This window comes from Anabrus simplex, chromosome 8 (genome assembly GCF_040414725.1).
Source record: "Anabrus simplex isolate iqAnaSimp1 chromosome 8, ASM4041472v1, whole genome shotgun sequence".
In the NCBI taxonomy this organism is placed as follows: Eukaryota; Metazoa; Arthropoda; class Insecta; order Orthoptera; family Tettigoniidae; genus Anabrus; species Anabrus simplex.
The window spans coordinates 55547137-55563724 of record NC_090272.1 but is presented as its reverse complement, the minus strand read 5'-3'; the positions used below and the strand labels follow the sequence as shown (position 1 = coordinate 55563724).

Here is a 16588-nt window from a genome sequence, read left to right as displayed (position 1 = left end):
AAAAAACTGAAAACAATTAAGTTTAAAAAAAAAGGAAAACTAATGATAAGGCTCATTTTCATATTATTACCAAGTGAGGTAACCAAGCATGAACACCAACTTTTTTAAAATCAATATTAAGAGTTCAGCAGTATTCTTAGGATGGAATTAACTTCAAATTAACTTAGAGGGTCTTTACAATTTATCCCTTTCTCTTTACAATTTGCCTGTCTCGAGTTCGAAACCATCTCTCTTTAAATGAGAAAAAAATTATTATTATTATTATTATTATTACTACAAGTTATTAATATTTGAGGTGCACCTAGGTCCGCGCGCGTCCTTACAAATTACCCAAACAGTTCACCACATTGTTATTGAACAATAAAAGCTGACGGCCATTAATACAATAATTATTACATGTTGAGTTTCCTCCGTGAACACGGAAGCGTTTCAAATTAAAACACCTAACCGCGTCGCCAAACAGATCGACAGTGTCCACAAGCAACATTAGGAAGGCACATCAAGAGAAAAACAATAAAGATATCAATAATTAAGTAACAATAACACGGAAGTAATTAAAACTCATCTCGTGACAGTTCATCACACCAAGGGCACAAGTACGCCGCACAACAAAGAACGTCCACACGACTCAAGCATTGTTACAAGACTGACACGCCGCGATAATGCTAACTAATCAAAACTGCTATCAACAAAACAAAAGATGGAAGCATACCTCCAACAATATAATTAAATAGAGAGTAGCTTCAGAACAGAATTTATAAATCAAAATTCAAGGAAGGAAAATATTAAATAAAATAATAATAATAATAATAATAATAATAATAATAATAATAATAATAATAATAATAATGAAGATTAATTTAAAAGGAAAATGAAATTAAACTCGATTCGACCCAGAACACGCTTCAGTATTCACTTGGGTTTAAAATCAGCAGCAGTTACATAAATATTAAATTTTCGGACGTCCTTAGTAGGGTAACTATACAACCAGACTAGTAAATACCCTCCATTTGGTTTCTTTCTTTTCCACCGGGAAGAATTTTAAATTATTAACAACAGATACAGTGATTAAACTAGTCACAGTTCCTGTTAAAAGAGCAGGTCGTTTTAAAACACATGGTCTTGTGACGAAGAAATATGTCCTTACATTTTAAATTAACATCTTGCCCGAAAATGACACAACAGCTTGGGCATAGTTATTTCTTGTGGGAATAATGATTTTCAGCCACAAAAGTTCACTCAAACATGTAATATGATCGAAGGCGAATGATATCTTTGGTCCAAGAAAACATTATTATTATTATTGTTACCGTGGTTTGGTGGATCAGCAGAGGTGAAAGAAGGTGCTGGGATGAATAGGTCTCAATCTACAAAATTAAATTTAATTTAAAATTTAACAAGGTTATATTTTCTTTTCAAGATCAAGAAATAACAAATATAACAGGTACTTAGTAGCCTAGCAACAAATCGAGAATGTACAATTACAGTGGTTACAGGATTTGGGCTCCGAGAGCTAGACACACAATTCTTGAGCTATAAGCCCAACTTTACCCATATACAAGATTCAACAAAGGGGCAGAAAACCCCAATCATGCCCAGGAGCTCTTGCTCCCAATTACACAGTAAAGCCTCCTCGAGGCACACAGAAACAAATTTTTTGGAAGAACGACCCGCTCTCAAAGTTCCAGCCTATCAAAGGCCACACCAAACCCGACCTTCAAGCTGTCCTCCAAGCACATGAAAACAGGGGTAAAAGTACCCAACCTACTGAGGCCTATTAAGTAAAGAAACAGGTCAATTACATGGTCTCCAAAATACCAACTTGAGAGGAGGCGAAACAGCACTCCTAATACATTTCTTTAAAACCCTATTTGGCACTAGGCTGCTTATACAAGGGCTAATCCCATACTAAAGAGGTGACTTATATAAGAAAATAATTTATATTACATTAGGAAGGGAAGAAACGGTTGTGAAAATAAGTTCACCTCAAAGCAATAGGAGTGGGAGCTCGAGAGGGTTAAGCACTCTCTATCCCAATATGTAGTTTAAAGAGATAGAATCTATACCAAGTGTCTTTTACATTTTAGAGGAAAGTTACATGGTACAAGGTATCGAACCTGCCCCGAGAGTTAAACTGCTGAGCTAGCAAGAAATGAAGTTATTAAAAGGCCATTACCTTATTGAAGAACTGCTGCCCGACGAAAGAGGCGCTTCCCGCCCCCTGCTACATAATTTACACAATGATAGATGTTACTGAAGTGGCGAGGAGACCAGAAAATCAGCAGTTTATATACCCTCGCGGAAGATTAGAGACGTTTCATGAATGATTACACCCGTCCACAAAATTTTATTGGTTACCGAACACAGTTACAGAGTAGGTTGGGGAAGAAAGCCTCGATTGGTCGAAAATTAATTCAAGAAATTCGGGATTGGCTAATTTCAAAACTGGCGGGACGAACGGATTAACATTGCCAACTCAAAAAATGACAGAAAGAAATTTAACAAAGAGCACACTTATGACTACAAAATTTCTTCAAGGAAAGGTTCCTTCACTTTGCACTAGGGTGCACCATTGTAGTTCTTAAGTGGTGTCATCTAGAAGAGAATGTTCACACTTCTTGCTACAGAGAAAACAAATATAAATCGAAAAAGACACAGTTCAGAACTCTTCAAAATTTACAATAGCGACATCTTCTGAAAAACTTTAGAATTAACACTGTAGTTAAAGTTCAGGCTTCCTCCAGTAGAGGAGTTTCAACTGGCGCAATGTTTGAATTAGCGGAGCGGAGGTGTACCGCCTGGTACAATTATGATCCGACATTTTGAATTTCGATAACCGGTAAGCTTGACGAGGTAATGCACCATAATCTCGCTGAGACGGTTAAATTACATATAAGGTTGGACTTACCAAGGTGATGAGGCTTCTTACATTGTTAAATTTTAAAACTTGCGTCCATGGCGATGTAATATTCCAGAATAACGGCATACTTGGATGTGAATGGAACCGTCACTTCTCAAAACCTTTTAAAATAAGAGCACCACACAACAAGTAGATTTACTCGCATCCACCCATCACAAAGAGTACTTTAATACATTAGGGTGGTTTGAACAGACACACCAGCCGTCTGCTGGCCATAATCACAGGAGATCGTAAGCACGACATGTTGCTATCAAGCGTAGCTTGCTACAACTGCCAGAGAGCTCACAGCTACACGAGGGAGCGCTGTGTCAAACAGTCGACAGTCAATTCGAGCGCTGACCAATACCAACTTAGGAACAACAAGCCTCCACGGAATATCCAATGGCGATGGATCAGCCCACCGTTATCGTACAGTTGCACACCAATAAGAACGTTTACAGTCCAACAATTAGTTAACGCCGAGTACCATTCCTTTGAGCAAGGTTAAACAATAGTTTCCATTCACCTTTCCTTTTTATTTTCCCACGAGCAAATTTGCGGTGTAGCGGTAATTTCACATAATCTTCACAATTATACCGCTACATTCTGAATGAGTAAATTTATAATACCAATATATATGGTCCTTTATTGGACATTATAAATTTTCCAGCTAACTCATTCCTATGGGAATCAACATCTATATCATCTGATGGCCAAGTAGGCATTAATTTCGGTAATGAGACAGTCTCACATAGTGCATTGGCACTACCGGTGGCTACAATTAGCCTATGCAGTGGCCTCCACGGTATGCACTGGCCAGTGTATTGTTAGGTGTGCTAGGTACCAACTGATGAGCCCAGCCTAGCACACGGGGGCAAAACGCTGGCAACCAGGAATGAGTTAGCTGGAAAATTTATAATGTCCAATAACGGACCATATATGTTGGTATTATAAATTTACTCATTCGAACAAATATTTCAGATTCCGTATGGGAATCAATATCTATATCATTACTGCTTAGTCCGATCACTTTATTTTTAGCCTTGAAAATGTAATTTGTCATCCCTTGTGAAAGGAATATGATTTCCAACATAAATAAGAGCGCTCACCATAGGAGCCAGGTTGGGGTAAGTTCCGCAAAAATGGGAAATGGTCTTTAATTCCTAACCTTTACAGGGGTAAATTACACCTTTGAGGAGCAGGCAGTTAGCCGCACAGAAGTTCAGTTTTGCATGCTGGTTTGCAGTGATATTGCTGAATAACCCAGTAAGCCTGTTTTTGCTTGTATTTCACTTTCCATTCAGAAGTTAGAAATTAATTCGCCGATTACCTTAGATGTTAGGCCCCTTTAAACAACAAGAAATTAATTCTGTATTGAGTGATGCTGTGAAGGATAGTGGATATTTGTTGCATAATGGCCTACCTATGGATTAGGAACATAATCTTGTGAAGTTGACTAGCATGTTGCTTATTTGCCTAGCAGTAGCCCAGTTATGGATACTGACAAATTCGAGAAATTGCTTATTGTTATTAATTAAAACAAAATTAAAATCCTGGAAGTAGACAGGCATTCGCATCTTTCAGCGGTGGCACATATGTCGAAACTTGCACCTTTGAGTTTCGACTCAAGTCGATCGAAGCAAATCAAAGTGTTGTCGCATTCAAGATGTCGGTCAAAGTCATTTTCTCGCACATGGCTGAGTTTAACCTCCAAATAATTCGTGGTCGAAGCGTGCGACCAGAAAACAATGTTTAAATAACCCACTAGTTCAAAATATAAGGCTTCAGCTAACATTTGTTTTAGAAACGATGTAAATAAACGTTGATTCTTTTATGGGCCCCCATTGCAAATGTTTACATATTTGTTGTCTGGTGTATTACACACCTTTTAATACACTTCTTTAATAAGCCCTGGTGTAAAAAGGTTTTCGTATTTCTTCTTTCGTCTTTCTTCACACCTTCTAATACTCTCATCCCATCTTTAAAAACGGTAGATTGGCCTATATTTTTTACTGTACCCATTCATACTTAACATAAAATACATGTATGTTGGAAAAAACATATCAGTTGTTTAAATATACCTGTTGGATACTTTTTATTTATGTATTCAATGGTATGTTTTCTCCCTTAACACGTTCTCTTTCCTTGCCCCTTGCAGAGACATCTTACCGATTTGTAAAAGTAAATATTATTGAAGCATTTAAATTTATAACATTTTAAGAATAAAAATATAGTAATTTCACAGCTTATTGAAGACCAGTTTTGGTGAAATGAACTATATATTGTTTATTTTGTATTTCATGCTCATATTATGAATCTTGTACTGAATAGTGATGGGACATTCGATTCATTTTACTGAATCGATTCATTTGATTCCGTTCACGTTATTGAATCGATACAGTGATCCGATTCACGGCTCATTGGTCACCGCTCCTACTGCATCTGTGTAGTATGTGCTGGTAAGACAGCAGCAACAGCATTCAGTGCTCGCAGCTGCCATTTGGTCTTCATACTATGAACTCCTTTCTTAGAAAAAATGCTAGTTACTCTAATTCATCGAAGGTTTCCGGCGACGCAGGGTGGGAAAGGTCTGGGATTAGGAAGGTAGCAGCCATGGCCTGAATTAAGGTACAGTCCCAGCATTTCCTGGTGTGAAAATGGGGAAACTACGGAAAAACCATCTTAACGGCTGCCGACGGTGGGATTCGAACCCACCATCCCCCGAATGCAAGCGCATAGCCACGCGATATTAACCGCACGACAACTCGCTCAGTCATTTTTTTTTTAAAGTTTCTATCAGCTGAGGATTTTTTTAAATAGTCATATTTTGTATAGGCTACCCGAGATGTACAGTAGCCCGCCGGTTTCCTGATTCAACATACTGTTATTGCGTCTGTCCACATATGATTGAAGTCTTGTGCAACGATGTGACATATGAACTGAGAGAATACTGAGCCGTTCTTCCCAATATAAAACAGGTACTTTTGAGTGGTCATGAGCATGACTCATAGTCATAGGGCAGGCTGGAGTCGAGTTTAATTGTCAAATATCAACTAAGTTATAATACTAAGATTCATTAAACTAATAAATAGTATAGCCTACCTACTTACTAGTTACTTCAGAATTATGTTGTGACTACCTTTTTAACACTGGAAATAAATCCATCTATTATTTAAACCTCCCTGTAAGAAGAGGACAGTGAATGCAAATGGGTATTATTTTCAAATGAGCTGAGTTCGAGAATTCATTATAGCATACGATTCTTTCAGTGTAGCATGGCTCACTGTATGTCTCGCTGCAGTGAGCCGATAAGGAGCCGTGTGTATCTTGTGTCTCACTCAGCCGTGCTCGTTCACGATTCTTTCGGTGTGCCATGGCTCACTGTATGTCTCGCTGCAGCGGAAGCTCGGCTCTCTGCGTGTCCAGTGAGCCGATAAGGAGCCGTGTGTATCATGTGTCTCACTGAGCCGCGCTCGTTCACGATTCTTTCGATGTGCCATGATTCACTGCCTCGCTGCAGCGGAAGCTCGGCTCTCCGCGTGTCCAGTGAGCCGATAAGGAGCCGTGTGTATCATGTGTCTCACTGAGCCGCGCTCGTTCACGATTCTTTCGATGTGCCATGATTCACTGTCTCGCTGCAGCGGAAGCTCGGCTCCCCGTCAACGTCCAGTGAGTGCGCCATTCAGCACTGTCCGCTGGGAGTAAGCTGAATCGTGTGCCGTGAGCTCGCCGTTCCTGTGAATCGATTCTCTCGGACACTTGAATGAATCGATACACTGCTTCGAATCATACATTCAGTAGCCAACACTAGTACTGAATTCACCCTAAATACTGTAATGTAGAAAACTGAAAGATGATTTAGGAACTTTATTTTTGGAAGATTGGATATCTTCGTAAATGTCGTAAATGTCGTAACGAATCTCTATAGAACACTTTCCCGCCTTGTCAATACTTTACATATTTTATTACCGTACATGTTTCGAGAGCCAGCTACTCTCTTCTTCAGCAGTGCCAAACATTAATTAATCTTTGGACTTGGTGCATTGGTATAAATAGCACAATTATATATAAATCTTGAAATTGTTACAATATTTCTCTGTGTTTCACCTTTAAACTAGAATTTTCAAATTATAAATAATCAAATCTATTAAATTAATCACTATATGTTAATTTTACGTCCTTATTTACATTTAAAAAGAATAAAATGTTTCTTCGTGTCTAAATTTAACATTTACTTTGCCATTTAGTAGAACCCTTTAAAATAAAGTAGTTTCAATTCGTAAAATAATAAATAACATATATAAAGTTAGTCACTATCTTAAAATCATAAAATAATAAATAATAGATAGCCAATTCGTAAAATAATAACACCTATAAAGTTAGTCACACTCTTAAAATATTTTCTGCTCTCTTCTTTCTCTTCTTTCCTTAAGTCTGCTATGATTCCGAGACCTCACATGAATGAGGAATTTCCTCCTCTTAATCCTGTCCAATTCTTCATTTCATCTAATTTATCCACAAATTAAAGTGATGTAACATTGGTCTGAACCAAACAGTATGTCCTCCTTGCTGTCAATGACCTTACGGGCAAGCTGCTACTATGCTGCCGGTCACGTGATGACCATGCTAGCTGCTTTTATAACCGTCAATTCTTCAGTTCGACTGGTTGCCAAATTTAACAATGAATGAAAATTTATTGCACTAGTCTGAATAAACAAACATGTTCTTGCTCTGTCATTGTTAAATTTGGCAACCAGTCAATCTGAAGAATTTGACAGTTATAAAAGCAGCTAGCATGGTCATCACATGACCGGCAGCATAGTAGCAGCTTGCCCGTAAGGTCATTGACAGCAAGGAGGACATATTGTTTGGTTCAGACCAATGTTAAATCACTTTAATTTGTAGATAAATTAGATGAAATGAAGAATTGGACGGGATTAAGAGGAGGAAATTTCTCATTCATGTGAGGTCTCGGAATTATAGCAGACTTAAAGGAAAGAAGAAAAAGAAGAGAGCAGAAAATATTTTAAGAGAGTGACTAACTTTATAGGTGTTATTTATTATTTTACGAATTGGCTATTTATTATTTTACGATTTTAAGATAGTGACTAACTTTATAGATGTTATTTATTATTTTACGAATTGAAACTATTTCATTTTAAAGGGTTCTACCAAATGGCAAAGTAAATGTTAAATTTAGACACGAAGAAATATTTTATTCTTTTTAAATGAAAATGAGGATGTAAAATTAACATATAGTGATTAATTTAATAGATTTGATTATTTATAATTTGAAAATTCTAGTTTAAAGCCTGTAACAAATGACATAGTAAGTAAGTGAAAGGTGAAACACAGAGGAATATTGTAACAATTTCAAGATATATATATAATTGTTCTATTTGTACCAGTGCACCAAGTCCAAAGATTAATTAATGTTTGGCTCCGCTGAAGAAGAGAGTAGTTGGCTCTCAAAACATGTACAGTAATTAAATATAATAAAATATGTAAAGTATTGACAAGGTGGGAAAGTGTTCTATAGAGATTTGAATATAAGTCAATACGGATCAACATGGTGAAAATAATCAATGTTGTAATGATTCATGAGTCTTAAACCAGAATTATAATATATTATTTATATTCAAATTTGCTACATAATAAGTGTATTGTTCTTATTCTTTTGTCAGAAATATGGACTGCTAGACTTACTGTGTTACTACCATTCTCCTACTATCTTTATCCATTCTGTATCCTTCCAGTCTTCTCCTCACTAATGGCACCAGTTACATCATGTTGAGCTTTTGATACTGCTCACTGAAGGTAAATATAATATGTTCTTCATACTGAGTTAGTGAACATTTTCCCCTCTAGTAATTAACTTTCATCATCTTTTAGCTGCTTATTACTGTAAGCTAAAGCAAGTTCCATTGTTGTTAACAGGAAACTACACTGTCGTGTCTGAATTATTGAAATGTGGTTACCGTAGTCTTGAAGCCAAGAATCAAGAAGGTCAGACAGCTGTGCATCTAGCAAGTCGTCTGGGCAAAGATGCCATTCTGAAGAAATTGATAGAAAGTGGTGCAAATATTAATTGTCGTGACACTGCTGGCTACACACCATTACACGTAAGCTATTTGAGCTTTATTTAGTTTGAAAAGGTGATTTATGTTTCAATTTTTGTTTCAATTGTTTGCTGAGATCCAATTTCAGAAATTGTGTAGGAGTTAAAATATAATTTAAAATACCTTACCAACTTATTAAATCAATAAGTAGATTTAATAAATTCATTGGGGATGATAACTTCAATATTCCCTTCCTCTGAAATAATAAACGGCATCACAGTTGTACAAAAGGATGAGAGTTCATATTTCCTCATAAGGATGGGTTAAAGTAGGGTTTGTCTCATTGAAGGGTTTGTCTTCTGTACTGAAGTTCGATAAAATTCTACTTTCTCTACAGGAATGAGTTGAAAGTGGTAGATTTCTAACACAGTTGAAAACTGCTTAAACCTGAACCTGGGAAAGCTGTACTTTCACCACCCTCAGACTCTCGGCTAAGGTTGTACCTGATACCGTTTGGCAAGCATTGAATTCTAAGGAATGTACAACATTATGCCACATTTTGCAGGACAAAGCTAGGTACTTCGAGCCTACAGTGGAATTCAGATTTTATTTTTTCCCCACAAATGTTTGTCTCAAAATTTAGATGCAGTTTATACATGCGAGCAGCCTACTGTATGTTTTCAATTTTTATGAAAGACTTTTCTGCCTTGTCAATACTTTACATTTTATTATAATTATCTACCGTACATGTTTCGAGAGCTCAACTGCTCTCTTCCTCAGTGGTGCAATAGCAGCAAGCACAGAAGCAAGGACATGTTTGTTTGGTTCAGACAAGTGTAATTCTGTTTTAATTTTGACAAATTTGGTACCAGCTGAAACTGAAGAACTTGACGGTTAAAAATAGCTCGCATGGTCGGATGAGATTAAGAGGAGAAATTCCGATTTATATGAAAGGTCTTAGAACTACAGCAGTGTAAATAAGGATTTAAGGAAAGGAGAAGTTTTCAAGAACAGAGCAAATAGCATTTCAAATTTTAGTTTATAGTGACTAACTTAATAGGTTTTATTCATTTTATGATTTGAAAACTATTCTATTTTTAAAGTTTTTACTAAATGACCTAGTAAATGTAAGTCAACAGTTTAGACGCAAAAGAGATATTTTAACGATTTCATGATTTATGTATAATTTGTTTTGTTGACGACTGTGTTGTACAAATGTGTGAAGTCCAGGGATTTTGTTTGATGTTTTTGCACCGATGAGGAAGAGAGCAGTTGAGCTCTGGAAACATGTATGGTAGATAATTATAATAAAATGTAAAGCATTGACATGAGGGAAAAGTGTTTCATAGAAATTGAATGTAAGTCATTGCAACAAAATTGAAGCATCATGGCCTATACATGCGTAAAAACCTCTATTACCAATCTTTGAAACTTGTCAAACTTACAAAATTCTTATTAAAATATTATTTTATCAATCAATCAGTCAACCAGTCATCAGTGATCTGCACTTAGGGCTGTCACCCAAGTGGCAGATTGCTCAATCACTTACCTAGCCTTTTCTCAAATGCTTTCAAAGAATTCGGAAATTTTATTTTTTGCGTTGGGATGTGGCGACCCCATCACCCAGTGGGTAACCACTGCATTTAGCCTCCTGAGTATTGGCGGGTAAACCATAAACCTTACTGACATGAGGAAATGCATGTCGGGCATCGGCCACCTAGTGCATAACAAAATATTAACGCAAAGATCCATGATAGGCCTAGCAAGCCAGTGGTAGCGAATTAACATCACTTTCAACAATCAAATGAGCCTCGGATTGAATGTGAAACCAATACCAAAAGTGACTAATGTTGCCAACTTAGCGGATTTTCCGCTAAATTTGGCGGAATTAGAAGACTGTCGGCGGAGAAATATATCATTTAGCGGACAGCAAATTTTTTGGCGGAATTCTACATTTATTATAGCGGAATTTAGTGTTTTATCCATTTTACGTTTCATTAAAATTTGTACTCCAGTCTGTCTCCAAGCTATTCCGTATTTCTTGTCAAGAGCTAGCAGTCACATGAGGAAAACATGTTATTTGGATCCGATGTTATGAGATCATGGTATCATAAACTTCTAATGCGTGCGGGAAGGGTACTTATCTCTTAGTTGACGAATGACGACAGATAATGAAACTGTGAGAGAGTACCATTTATTTTATGCTATGAATGAAGATCGTTTAATGAACTGGTCTGTTCTGTGTGTGGCCCTTGAGGTAGGGGATTCACCTAGTTTGCACCCGGCAGTAAAACGCCTCCAAATTTTACCTTGCCGGCTTTGAGGCAGGGGGCTAATCCAAGGCCAACTGTTAGTGTGGCCTTGGCTAACCCCAGTGGAACTCACAGATGAGGTGAGTGCAGACGTTTACTTGTATTATTATTATTATTATTATTATTATTATTATTATTATTATTATTATTATTATTATTGCTCATTATTTGAGATCGGATTTCTTGGTGGAATTTTAGCGGATTTTTAGTAGTATTTAGCGGATCTTGAAAATATAAGTTGGCAACACTGAAAGTGACAAAGCCTTTGTGCAGATCTGTCAGGTATGACGGCCAAAATGGCTCCGATGATAGACAAATCTGTTCAAAGATAAATATAAGAATTGGGACTGTTAATGTAGTATCCTTAGAAAAGGATGCAAGAATTCAAGAAATCACACGTATAATGACAGAGAGAAACATACCAATAATGGGGCTAAGTGAAATAAGAAAAAAAAAAAAGGGGAGTGATAGTTGGTGCTGGAGAGGGGATATAAAATGTTATGGTCAGGAAGAGACAAAAAAAGAAATGGTGTTGCATTAATAGTGGCTAAAGAACTGGCCAACAAAGTACTCAATGTGGATTATGTTTGTGACAGAATAATTACAATTCAGTTAATGATGGAAGGAAATATTTTTGATATAATCCAGGTTTATGCTCCTCAAATAGGTTGTGAAATAGATGAAAAGGAAAAGTGAACTAAACTAAACTGAACTAAACTGAAGACTGTGATTATACGAGACTTCAGTGCTAGAGTTGGGAATGATAGAGGAAACAGGTATAGGAAGCCACGGAGAAGATCACAGAAATTATGAACAGGAGATGTTATTAGACATGTGTCTGAGAAATAAATGGATCATTAGTAATGGATGGTATAAGAAAGATAGTCACAAGTTTACTAGATACAGTTGGAACGTGCAACAGAAATCCATAATTGATTATATAATAATAATAATGGAAGAAATCAGAAGATGCTTGACAGATGTGAAAGTGACACCAAGCATTAATCTTGACGGTGACCACAGACTATTGGTGGGGACATTGATGAAATTCAGAAGGGGTAAATATGGGAGGAAAAGACAGGCAAAAATCAAATGCTGGAAACTAAAAGATAGAGAAATCCAAGAGATATATAGGGAAAAGATTAAAACTCAACTTCCTAGAGATGAGAGGAAGGATGTTGAAGAAGAATGGAAAAGGTTCAAACAGGCTTTAGTCAAAGCAGCAGAAGAAACCTGTGGAAGGACATCAACAAAAGTCGGACACAAAGAAACTCCATGGTGGAATGAGAGAATTGCAGATGCAGTCAGGAAGAAGAATAATGCATGGAGAGAATGGTTCAGAAAAAGAACAGAACATAATAGAGACAAATGGAAATGACTAAGCAGAGCAGCAAGGAAAATGATGTCGTGGGAAAAATTTACAAAAGAGATAGAAGAGAATTATAAGAATGACAAGAAAATGTTCTACCGCATATTAGATAACAGAAGGAAGCAAAAAGGAAAATACATCAAATGTCATCAACAAAGATGGAAAACCTGTGTGGGAAGAAAAAGAAGTTTTGAAAGTACGGAAAGAATACTTCCAAAATCTATACGAGGGACAAAATGAAACAAATGAACCCAAGGAAATAGATGAACATAAAATAAATATCACCATGACAGTGAAAGGGACGAATAAACGATCAGCTGAAATAGGAAAAGAAGATTTACAAATGTCGGATGTAGAAAAAGCTGTATTAGAAATGAAAAATGGCAAAACTCATGGAATAGATATCACAGTGGAAATGATCAAAACTGCAGGACCTGTTGGAATGCAGTGGCTGTATGGAATAATGAAGATAGCATGGACTGATGGAGAGATTTCTGATGATTGGACAATGGCAATTATTGTACCTATTTTTAAAAAACTACAGAGAACTACAGAGGAATAGCATTACTGTGTCATTAGATGAAGATTTATGAAAAGATAATCTTACAAAAAATCAAGAACAAGATAGATTCACAATTAAGAGAAGAACAACAAGGATTTAGACTTGGAAGATCAACTATTGATGCCATATTTACAGATAGACAGGTAGTAGAAAAGAAATGGGAATTTGGAAAAGACATCACAATTGCATTCATAGATATACAAAAGCCTTATGACACGGTTAAAAGAGAAGAGATATGGCAAGGGTTGAATAGAATGGATTTGTCAAGAGAAATGCAATTCAGAATTAGAAACATGTGTAACAAATGTCTGAACTGTGTTATAATAGATGGCAAAAAATCAGAATGGTTTAGAACAGACAGAGGAGTTCGACAAGGAAGTTTATTTTCACCAGTGCTCTTTAATATAGTGATGGACAACATTATGAGGAAAGTTCGCCAAGGGTCAACAGCATATGCAGATGATGTAATGATATGGGAAGAAAATGAACAAAAATTGGAAGAATAACTAAATAAATGGCAGAAGGCAATTGAAGAAGCAAGCATGGAAATAAGTTTAACGAAAAGTGAGGTAATGAAAATCAGTAGAGAAAACAAAAAAATGAAGGATGGTAGGTATAATGGAAACATGTCTTAAGAAGTAAATGCTTTTAAATACCTAGAAAGTAAGCTAATTGGGAAAGGAAACATCAAGGAAGAAATTTTGGAGAGGATAGGAAATGGCTCAAAATTTTATTACTGGGCATCAGATATAATTTGAAATTGGGAAGTACTTACCAAAGCAAAAATCAAGATATATAAATTGTATTATTTGCCAATATTGACCTATGTATCAGATCCGAGTGGATTACAAGTGACAGAGATGCGCTTTCTGCAAGGGATCTTGGGTAAAAACAAGGAGGGACAAGATAAGACATGAAACGATATGAAACACACTACAGATCAACCCTCTAAAAGAAACTATGGAAAAAAATAGGCTGAAATGGTTCAGCCACGTCAAAAGAATGGGACAAGAAAGATTACCAAGAAGAGCTCTGGATTGGACAGAATCTAGAAAAAGACCAATTGGAAGACCACGACCAAGATGGAGGAATCAGGTGGAGGATGACGTAAATCAGAGAGGACTACAGTGGCAGACAGTGATGAATGATGGAATGTGGGAAAAAAGAGAAGATTGGAAGAGGCTCTGTGAACGACCTGCATAAGCAGAAACTTATCAGGAAGAAGAAGAAGAATCAAATATTTCGCTTGATAAATTAGTCCAATCCCTTACTCCTCATCCTATAAATTAATATTTGCCCCAGTTTGTCCTTTTGAATTCTAATTTTATCTTCATATTATGATCTTTCCTACCTTCAGAAGCTCCACTCAAGCTTGTTCGTCTATTAATGTCATTCCACCCTATCCTTCTACTGAACAGCTTGGAACATACCACTTACAAGGGAAGGGCGCGAACCAGGGAATCATGGATCTTACATAAATTTTGCACTCGCATTAAATAACTTATGCGACCTACAGAAAGTATTGAATTTCACATGTTTGAATAGGCGCGCTTGGCTACGCAGGTCTGCGGCGTGTGCTGCGTTCATTCGTGGAGGGACCGTGCCACTGATCTTTTCTATTCCGTTGGTAATTGCGAACATTTTGCGAAAATGATGTAGTGGTATTAAGAGGAATAATTTAATTCCTGCATTGATTGTGGGTTGATAAAGGCAATAGAATTAGATTGTTATAGTGAAAATAAAGGTTAACCAGTAGTATAACAAGGGATGTTACACATGAAAGCAAGTTATTCCTTATAAGTTTTTGCAACAGTGATGCTCATAGCAAAAATGTTGAAAGCACACAGCGATTCTACACCAACCTCACCTAACGAAGCTAGGGTAAGGGCTTAATATCACATATTTCATATTTTTCTTACAACGCAAAAGTAACTTTGCCTATGTTGATTATCATTATACAATCAGTCACTTGTCCTATACAATGGCTATAGGCATATGTCAGCATGGCTTGAAATCAGCTGTTGGACAGTGTGAGTTGCGGGTTGGGTATGGAGTAGTGGCTTGCACAGCCGAGCTCGCTGATTCAAACATACGGACTTAAACGCTTTCTGTAGGTTGCACAAATTAATTTCCTAAAGAAGTATTTTTTGGCCATTCTGTTATTCTTGGCTCATTTAACGAATGTACAAAATTTACGTAAGATTAGCGATTCCCCAATACGCATTCCTCCCTTATTAGTCAAGCCTCTCGTCTCTTTACTCCTAAGTCTTCCCAGCCCAAAGTTTGCAACATTTCGTACCACTACTTCTTTGTCGGAAATCACCCAGAGCAAATTGTGTTACTTTCCTTTGTTTTTGTTCCAGTTCTTGTATCAAGCAGTCCTGGTGTGGGTCCCATACATTGGAACCAGACTCTAATTGGGGTTTTACTAGACTTATATGCCCCCTTCTATCCATCCTTACTACATCCCCAAAATACCCTCATAACCATATGAAGAGATTCCCCTCGCCCGACCGAGCAAGTGGCTGTGTGGTTTGGGTCACGTAGCTATCAGCTTGCATTCGGAAGATAGTGGTTTCGAACCCCACTGTTGGCGGCCATGAATTTGGTTTTCCATGATTTCCCATTTTCACACCAGGCAAATGCTAGGGCTGTACCTTAATTAAGGCTACGGTTGCTTCCTTCCCACTCCTAGACCATTCCTATTCCATCCTCGCCCGTAAGACCTATCTGTCAAATAAGAATTAAATAAAAACTTTTCCATCTGATCGATACTTTTATTATTTAACCTTAGGTTAAATTATGTTATTAAAAAACTGCAGTACATGTTTCAATTGCTTGGCAATCATCATCAGCTGCTTATCTTATAGCTTAGGCGAAAGAATATAAAAACATTTGATAATTAAAATTGTTGGTAAAGAACACTTGATGGTGGGGGGGATGTTAAAATTAGATATACAAATTAAAAAGCTATTTCTAAACTTAAAACTTCCTAAACTTCCTTCTATGGCACTACATTCGTTCTTCATTAGTTTCAGTTGTGTTTCATTCTATGCACAATTCACTTGTCTTGATTATGTGGAAAAGTTTTTATTTAATTCTTATTTGATTACAATATTGATACGGAATGAAGTGGATAGTATGTAAGACCTATCTGTGTCGGTGTGATGGAACTCAGATTGTAAAAAAGATAAAAAGAGATCTCCCTGGAGGGGGGGGGGGGGTTAGAAAAATACCGATGGTATCCCCTCTCTGTTTTAAGAGGCAGCTAAAATTATCTCCTAGGGCTCTTAACGTGGGAGTATGAGTTTGTAACCATGGTGGCCTTATCTGAGTCCTGGCATTGCTTCCTCTTACTTGTGCCAGGTTTCTCACTATCATCTATCC

At 36.9% G+C, this 16588-nt stretch overlaps 1 protein-coding gene across 1 annotated transcript in view; it reads left to right on the top strand.

Moving 5' to 3' along the window:
• The window catches only part of Shark (SH2 ankyrin repeat kinase), a 110056-nt gene that overhangs the window by 17680 nt on the left and 75788 nt on the right, over window positions 1-16588 (top strand). The window contains exon 5 of the mRNA XM_067152863.2: window positions 8837-9021. Coding sequence (XP_067008964.1) covers window positions 8837-9021 — 185 coding nt within the window. The remainder of the gene's footprint in view (window positions 1-8836; window positions 9022-16588) is intronic.